The sequence below is a fragment of the Brassica rapa genome, chromosome A07, assembly GCF_000309985.2.
Source record: "Brassica rapa cultivar Chiifu-401-42 chromosome A07, CAAS_Brap_v3.01, whole genome shotgun sequence".
In the NCBI taxonomy this organism is placed as follows: Eukaryota; Viridiplantae; Streptophyta; class Magnoliopsida; order Brassicales; family Brassicaceae; genus Brassica; species Brassica rapa.
Window position 1 is genome coordinate 320,817 of NC_024801.2, and position 9,328 is coordinate 330,144.

Genomic DNA, 9,328 nt, shown 5'->3' on the forward strand with positions numbered 1-9,328 from the left:
TCATATCAAATAAAAAATAGTTTTTTCGATTTGTAAAATTTATTTATATGTTCGCACCAATTTAATTATATAAGTAGTAGATAATGACTTTTTAATTATTCAATATATATATATATATTATTTTATAATATGTTATAAACATATAATATATAAAATAATTTATATATATAATGTTCATCCCGCGCAAGGCACGGATCTTAACCTAGTATCTAATATAATGTAAAAACATTAAATGATAATGCTTCTTTTTTAATATATAACGGATATTTCAAGGATCTTTTACGTCGTAATGGAAAAAATAGAAAAAAACGACCAATTTGTTTTTGTATATTAGTTAGGATCGCAATCATTTTCGAGTTAGACATATAATTCTGATATACAAATAGTACAAATTTCAATAGAAATGAATATTCATTAACACATATACATATATATATATATATATTATCATATTTTATATTGAATGCTTCTACTTTTAAGTTTTAGTTAGAACAAATCAATTATAGAAAACAAGGTCATTCTCACGACGTCTTGAGGTACTCTCAAGAAAATTTTGTTTTTTCTTAGAATGTGAATAGAATTAGCCACACAAGTAGTAATCTTCCACCTGTGGAAGCAACGAAACAACCTCATCCACTATCATATCTCTCTATCTGTCGCTTCGATATTCCACTGCATTGACAAGGAGCTGAGAAACATCATATCTGCTAGGAAAGGGAGGAAACAATTCAGATCATTCATGTCCATGTGGCTGAGATGATTTGATTCTTATAAAAGTTACTTAGCATCTAATATGTTTTAGTCGGTGATCCATCTTATTTTTATTTTTTTTTGTCAAGATGTATCAGACTTAAGATGTTTGCTTGCGGTACAAGCTTTTGTCTTTCACCTATGGAAACAGAGGAATAACCTGATCCATAATCAATCATCTCGAACGGCCGCATCTGTCTTTCATGATATTGACAAAGAGATGAGAAATTTAATCTCTGCAAGGAGAAAGAGGAAACACTTCCAATCGCTTATGATTATGTGGTTGAGATAGGTTGTTTCTTGTTGGCTTATTTTTGATCCATCTTGTTTTTATTCTTTTTTGCCAAGATGGATTCAAACTCTAGATCTTACTTTGTAAAATCTTCTTTCATTATATGATATTTACAATTTAGCAAAAAAAGATGTTTGCTTACAAGCTATTTTTTCATTTCTACGATATTTACAATTTAGCAAAAAAAAAAAAAAGGGTTAGCGCAATATCATTTTATTTAAAAGGAGTGTAACTAATATTTTTATACATACATGACGGCCACTGATCTTTCATTGAACTTAGTCTCATCATCATTTACATGTTCTTTTCATTAATACCAACCCACCAGTCACAATCTTTGACTTTAATGTACCACCCACCCATTCAATGTTATCATTAGAATTTGTGCGAAACAAAAGAGAAATTTTCAGAACGAATCTTCACGTTCGTGAAATCCTTCTCAGTGTATGGATGGGCTTGTCAAAAACTTTTGTGGTTCTTGAATCTTCACCACATCACACAATTTAGAAACTAATGGTTTTAAATCCATTTTCTATATATTTGTTTCGGAAAACTGATAAAATATTAATTTGATTATCATCATGCAAAATTAAAATCTATAAAAACTGATAATATTATGATCTTTAATAAATTTTCATCAATAAACTAAACAATAAAAACTAAGATATCATTCCAATTCCCTATGCTATATTCAACTAGCCATGATTTTGGATTTTGATGGTCCCATCTCCAATAATATCTAATTTTGAGATAAAAGTTTGAAAGAGATTTTTTTTTTCTGAGAAATTCTACTCACAATCTCATTTAATTTTTTTTCTTATTATCAATTGATATTTCAATTTTTTATATAATCTTATTTTATTTTATATTAGGGCAATTCTCCTAAATAGAACAATTTCAAGTTTTGGTCACAAAAAATAGACCACAAAGAAGAAAATAATCAAAATGTTTCATTTAATAGGTCAAATGACCATAATACCCTAAATATATAAAAAAATAAAAAAAAATGAAAAAATATGTTCTTCTGACCACCACGCTGTGTCGCAACTGAGGAGGTCTTGTGGTGTTTCGATCCTTTTTCGTCATTTTCTCTATTCTTGCTTTTTTTTCTTTCTCAATCCATCCAAGTGATGAGGGTAAGAAAATCTTAAACACTCTTTTTTTTTGTTCTTATTTCCCTATTTATTCTTCTAAATCTCTTATCTCAGATTTGGATGGAAACCAACATTTGTTCTTGTAGATCTGGTTTGTGTGGAGCTGTTAAACGCATTTTCTACATCTTCTCTCATCTCGCAGATCTATGCTTAGGTGAGAGCTGATAGCGATCTCTATCTCCTTTTCTCATTCTCTTGTCATGGTAGAAGTGTCTAGGTGAATCATTAATACATACCTATAACAATAAGCATACATATAGTTGTTTTGCCTAGATGTACATATACTTAAAATATTATATTTAGATTGATATAATATAGATGTTATATATAATGTTAGGTTGTTAAAACAAAAATGATTGAATAACTTTTGAGTACTATATGTGATTATTGCATTGTCTGTGGATATGACATGTGTATGGTGTATATGAGTTAAAGAAGGGGTTAAGGCCTATGTAGTTGCCGGTGAAATATAACGGAAAGCAGTACTACTGAGCGCGTTGCATTGTTTCTTGTTGGGTCACGGGTGGACCATGTAAGGTGGAATGGTTTATCGTCGGAGCAGACATGTCGTGTGCATGTGGGTGGAGTTGAGAATGTGGTGGCATGGATAGCATGAATGCCTTGAACTTACAGGAACTGACTGAGGTGGTGAGCTCTCATGCAACAACATGAGAGGTGTGGGGACCACATGAGGTGGTGTGGTCTCATGTGTAACTGTCAAGGTTTATCCTCATTTCTTATTGATTTATCTTGTTTTGTTGGATGTTCTAGCCAGACTTGCTATGTTGTGTGATGACTGTTGGTGGTTGATTTAAGGGATTCCAGAGATTCTCTCTCTAAGTATTTGTCGTAATATTCACATATTTTTTCTTTGCAAGTGAGTTCGAAGAAGTGCATGAATAGTCGTTTAGGTGGTGTTAAGTTTTTTGGTTTTCAATATGTTATTTCATTTTAAGACTTGCTACTTTGTTTAAACATTTCATATTTGTTTTAGTACAGTTTTGTAAGAAATTTAGATTCGCTCTTTAGGAATAAGATTTGCATTGGTCTATTAAGGGTCTCTTGAGGGTTAAGGCAATGTGAATAACATGTTAACTAGATTTTGACCCGCGCTTGGAAAGCGCGGGTTTTTTGGATTATATTATAATACAAAGTTTTATTATAACTGTTAAAATATAATTTTTAACAGTTATATAATCTACGAATTAGTTTATTTGAGATTTTATATGTACACTTTTATGTAAGTTTCTTTTAGGCATGAGAATTATATTCGGATCAAAAAACAAACCGAACCTACCCGAAAATATAGGTTTAGTTCAGGTCCAAAGAAGATAACCTATTGAGTTTTTTTTGGATCCGCAGGTCTTTGTTTGAGTCCGGGTCCTATCCTATACCCGATCATAAATATGTGTTTATTAGGTATATTTGGATATTTTAAATATGTTTCCGGTATTATGAATAAATTTTTTAAGTTTTTGGTTTACGACTATAGTTTTTGATTTCAAGTAAATTTTCGAATTAAAAAAAAATTGGGTATTTGGATAAAATTTTGGGTAATTTTCAGTTCATCGTGTTAGATTTTGAATAAGATTTTGAATTTTTAGGTATTTGAATTTTTTGGATATTTGTTTGGAGTTTCAAGTACTTTTCGTGTTTCAGATATTTTCAGGGTTTTTAGATATTTCAAATCTTTTAGGTTCCTAAATACCCGAACAGATGTGGATCCATTACGTCCATATCAGGTCCGACAACCTTTTGATTAAAGTTATTGTACAAAAACATGGTTGATGAAATATTTTTCTGAGTAAGGTATCATAAGGAATAATATTAGGATCTATTAAAAATATTTAAAATATTTTATGGTTAGAATGATTAATGGTATTACCAAAAAAATAATAAATTATACACGACTCCAACAACTTTTTTATATTATATTTTTGTAAGACTATTTTTCTTTTAATAGTATTGATTTGTTTTAAAGTGAAAATATATAAAAGTATAATATCTAAACCAATAATTTTCAAAATCATGAATAATCAATATTGATATCGTGAAGTCGGGTTAGCTTTAACAGAATCAATGAATTTCTACATTTTTGTGAAGTTAACATGAATATTCAGAAAACTCATTTTTAAATATGAAAATATCTATCAAACTATAGACGGTTGAAAGTTTAGTATATGAGATTTTAGTGGGAAAGTTTATATATGATATGAAAACTTTATTATAAAGGAAAGAAGAAATTAGAATGTACACATATATGTCGTGTAACTTCTCTTGCTTTAAATCATATATTATATGATAAAAGTGATAATATAAAACATAGTTTCATTGCTTTTACGATTAAAAATCAAAATGGTAAATATAGTAATAATAATGATTAAGATTTATGAATGAGATTTGAATAAATAAAGGAAATGAATAAATTATTGTTAGAGAAATATATGGTAACATATTGTTAGTCTAAATTTAAGGTAAGACCAAAAAATAATGAGTTAAATAAAAAGGTCCAAACAACTTTCATATGTAGATTTTTTAAAACTCCTTCCCTTTTAATAGTATTGATGGAAAATATTTATCCAATTAGTGTATTATTCACACCCTTGAAAATAGCAAATGGTTATACGAAAATATCTTTTCTATTATGTTTGATTCACGATATGGATATCACTAAATATTACTGGATATTGTATTTGATATCCGTTTTTTTTTTTTTGACGTCAAAAGGCTATTCTATTACTCAAACTTGAGGTGGCCTGGGTAACCAGACCGGAATAGAACAACCAACAAAGTGTAACTCTCTACGGAAAGATCTAGCAGTCTTAGTTAAGAAATCTGCAGTCTGATTATGCGCTCGTGGAACGTAAGTGATGTTGAAGTCCGGGAAGCAGATTTGTAGCGTCTCTATTCTCTCCAATTCCGTCGCAAAGCTTGGCCACGCCTGGGGATCCTTAACCATAGCAATCAGTTCCTTACAGTCTGTCCCAAAGCTCTGGCAGGTCGAGTGCTGCAACATATTCTCCATCGCCCACCGCAGAGCTTCTACCTCCGAATGCAAGGCCGATTCCCGTCGAGTGATATTTTTTGTCCCCATAAGCTGAATATTCCCAGAGCTATCTATCCATGTCCATCCACATCCACTGAAGTTAGCTGAGAGAGTCCAAGATCCATCTAATAGACAAATATTTCCCAAACATACGGCTTGGGGTTCCTCATTCATGGTGTCCTGTGTCGCAGCTTGTACCACTTCATTAGCCTCAAACCATGCCTGGCATTCACTCTCAGCATGTCTAACCAGTTCCAGAGGATCTCTATCTATTTCTCTGAAGAGTTTTTCATTTCTAGCCTTCCAAATGAACCATATTATCCAGGGATAAGGATCCCTATCTTGCTCTGGTTCCATGATACTATTTTTCCTCCAGAACAGATAATCCATGTTTGTGTAGACGCTCGATACCGGAAAAATATTTGGGCACGTCGGAGTTGAAGATAAAGACCATACTTGACGGGCTGGTGGGCATTCGAAGATTGCATGTGTGACTGTCTCCTCTGCTTTTCCACATCTTGGGCAATAGTTGTCGCACCTCATATTACGTCTAACTAAATTCCTCGTTACTGCCACATGACCAGTCAACAACTGCCATATAAGATGACATATCTTCGTAGGGGCCTTCAATTTCCACGCAAAGCCCTGCAGTTTCGTAATACTTGGCTCCAAAACTTCCTTCTCCTCCGATAACTTCAATAAATTCTGCGCCACCCAATATCCAGATTTAACCGTGTATTGGCCACTCCTTGTAAAGTTCCAGCAGAAAGTATCTCGACGATGAGTTGAGCTTATGGCCAAACTCCTTATAAGTGGTATATCCTCTGGATGAACATAGTTCTCCAATAGTCCCACATTCCAATCCTTCACTCCCTGGTCAATAAGATCGCTTACTCTCATGTTGGGGTTCATCACAGGAGCTATGGGGGCAGCTGGCCTGGCGGGATTCGATGGAATCCATGGATCCTCCCATGCTTTAACCTCATAGCCTGAGTGTATCTTCTGTCTAATCCCCAGTAGCAGTAATTTTCTTGCAGCAGAGATGCTAGTCCACACATAGGATGGGCTACTAGTAGGGTTTACTCTCAATGGAGAGCTCAATCTGTAGTACCTCCCCCGTAAGACTCGGGCCACCAGAGAATCAGGAAAATGTACTAATCTCCATAGTTGTTTAGCTAGAAGCGCCAGGTTAAACTCATGAATCAATCGGAAGCCAATTCCACCCTCTTCTCTGGATAGGCAGACTTTCTCCCATTTCGCCCAGTGTATACCTCTCTTTGGTGGATTCGAGCTCCACCAGAACTGAGCAATAGCACTTGCCAAGCTTTCACTTGTCTCCAATGGGAGCAGGAAAGTTGACATGACGTATGTCGGAAGAGCGAGCAGAATTGATTTAATCAGTACTTCCTTTCCACCTTTCGAGAGCCATCTACCCGTCCATCCATTCACTCTATGCATCAGCTTATCTTTCAGGAATGCAAAAAAGCTTGCATTTAGAGCCGCTTATATCCTCAGGGATGCCTAAGTACGTTCCCATTCCTCCTTCATTCTGTATCCCAAGGGCATCTTTAATCTCTTGTCTTGTATTTGCATTAATCCGCTTACCAAAGAGTAAGGAGGACTTGTCAAAGTTGATGCATTGACCAGATGCTTTACCATATCTCCTGACTACTTTCATTACTTCTTCACATTCACGGGGCTCCACCTTACAGAAGAAAAGGCTATCATCAGCAAAGAGAAGGTGGGATACCGACGGACACGTGCGTGTAACACGCATCCCTGTTATCTTTCCTTGTATCTCTGCATGATTAAGAAGGCTAGCGAGCGCTTCCGTGCATAGAATAAAAATGAAAGGAGACAAAGGATCTCCTTGTCTTAGTCCTCTACCTGGACTAATATTCCCTCTTAGCTCTCCATTCATGAGAACCTTATATTTCACCGATGTAATGCATCGCATGACCCAGCCGATCCAAGTTTCTGAGAATCCCATTTTACGCAGGACAGCTTCAATAAACGACCACTCCATCCTATCATATGCTTTGCTCATATCAGTCTTGATAGCCATCCTTTTATTTCGTCCACTGGGTTTCGTTCTCAATGCATGGAACATTTCCTGGGCAATCATAACATTATCCGAAATCTGTCTCCCAGCAACAAAGGCTGACTGGGTTTCCGATATCAGACCTGGAAGCACTTTTTTCAACCTCTGGCATAAGACTTTAGAGATTATCTTGTAGCTAACGTTGCACAGACTGATGGGTCTGAATTGAGACATTGCAGTAGGCTTTGTTATCTTCGGGATGAGACATATATTTGTGTCATTCAGTCCGTTCGCCATCGTCCCCTCTGAAAGAAATTTATTAACCATAAGGGTTAAATCCTCCTTTACTATATCCCAAAATTTCTGGTAGAAAAGTGCAGTCATCCCATCGGGTCCTGGAGCTTTCTCTGGGTGCATGGCAAAAAGCGCTAATTTGACTTCCCATTCAGAGACCGGAGCAGTAAGGTCGTCATTCATAGCACCAGTTATTGTTGTTGGCACCTGAGCTAGCGCCTCCTCGATTTCCTCCGGGTTCGATGATTCAAAAATCTGCCTGAAGTAACTAGTAGCAATGACTACAAGTCCTTCATCATCCTCGATAATGTTCCCATTCTCGTCCAGGAGCTGTGTAATCTTATTCCTTGCTCTTCTTTGCTTCGTCAATGCATGAAAGAATTTTGTGTTTCTATCCCCCTCTCTCAGCCAAAACACCCGACTCTTCTGCTTCCAAAACATCTCCTCCGCTTTAAGAGCATGTGAGAGTTCCTTCAGAGCTGCCGCAATTTCCTCAGTTGTGGCATTATCATCTGCATATAAGCCTTCCACCTTTTCTTTAAGCTCTTCCACCAATTTTGCCGAATTGACATTATTTAGCCTCCGCCATTCACTCAAGGCTCTCCTGCAGCTGGAAATATGTTCCATGATACTCGCATCAGGAGGAAGATCAGGTGATTTCCATCCCTCAAGGATAACCTGCCGTAAGTCCTCATTATCCAACCATTTTTTATCAAATTTAAACTTTTTGGATCTTCTCGTTGGCTTTATGAGTATATCTGCAAGAATCGGACGATGGTCCGATCCCCATAGCCTCATGTACTTGACATTCGAGTGTGGAAACTTCTCATGCCAGTCCGCATTTCCTACCGCTCTGTCTAAACGACATCGAACAGTTGATCCTCCAGCTCTCTTCCCTACCCAAGAAAGCATATCTCCCGTGAATGGAAACTCTAACATGCCACAATCATTAAGCATCTGCTTAAAAGGAAGGAAAGAGCTATCCGGGCGTTGTCTTCCACCTGTCTTTTCATTGTGACATGTTATCTCATTGAAATCTCCTATCATAAACCAAGGTCCATTTCTTGTTGTTGAGAAACGCGTAAGACGTTCCCAAACTTGATCTCGTCTTTCCAGTACAGGGTCACCATAAACAAACGTCATATAGACTTTTATTCCATTAATGATTGCCTCAATGTCAATCATACGATTATTCGAAAACAAAACATTAACTTGAAATTCATCCATAAAAAACAAAGCTAAACCTCCGCTGAGTCCAAGTGGCTCAACAGTAAACAAATGATCAAATCCTAAGTCGGTCTGCATGTTTTGCAACAGCAGCCTTCTGTTCTTCGTCTCAGAAAGAAACACAAGTCCTGGGCGATGCTTCTGACACATCTCCGTAAGGCGTCGAACTGTGAGGTCGTTTCCAATCCCTATACAGTTCCAACTGAGCGTCTTCATTGATCAAAGTGGGATGGGTTTTTGGATCCCATCGAACCATCATCCTTTGAAGAGCCGGTTCTCTTCCTCGAGCTATGGTGGTGGCGTCTTGAGCCTCCAGTCCCACCAGACTCACGAAATACAAGAGACGAACCATCACTCTTTGATCTCTTCTGTGGAGATCCTCGAAGAAGAATCTCAAATTTCTTTTTCTGAATGACCAAAGGAGCACTCGACTTGTAGCCATGCTTAACATGTCTCGATGATCTACCAGACAGCCTTTGTGATTTCTGATCAGTACGACGAACTTCGCTTCCCTGCCTGCACTT

General features: G+C 36.3%; 1 protein-coding gene and 1 long non-coding RNA gene across 2 annotated transcripts; one reads left to right on the plus strand and one right to left on the minus strand.

Annotated features, from left to right (window-relative positions):
* Positions 1 to 24: 24 nt before the first annotated feature.
* LOC117126897 lies at positions 25 to 3,087 on the plus strand. Its single transcript, XR_004449620.1, has 2 exons — positions 25 to 2,178; positions 2,283 to 3,087. It is a non-coding gene; the product is annotated as an uncharacterized LOC117126897 (long non-coding RNA).
* A 1,145-nt stretch (positions 3,088 to 4,232) lies between these two features.
* LOC117126616 lies at positions 4,233 to 9,020 on the minus strand. Its single transcript, XM_033275114.1, has 3 exons — positions 7,130 to 9,020; positions 4,967 to 6,708; positions 4,233 to 4,283 (listed from the first exon to the last, which is right to left on the minus strand). The coding sequence occupies exons 1-3, from the start codon at positions 9,018 to 9,020 to the stop codon at positions 4,233 to 4,235; spliced, it is 3,684 nt and encodes a 1,227-aa protein (XP_033131005.1).
* Between the last annotated feature and the right edge of the window lie 308 nt (positions 9,021 to 9,328).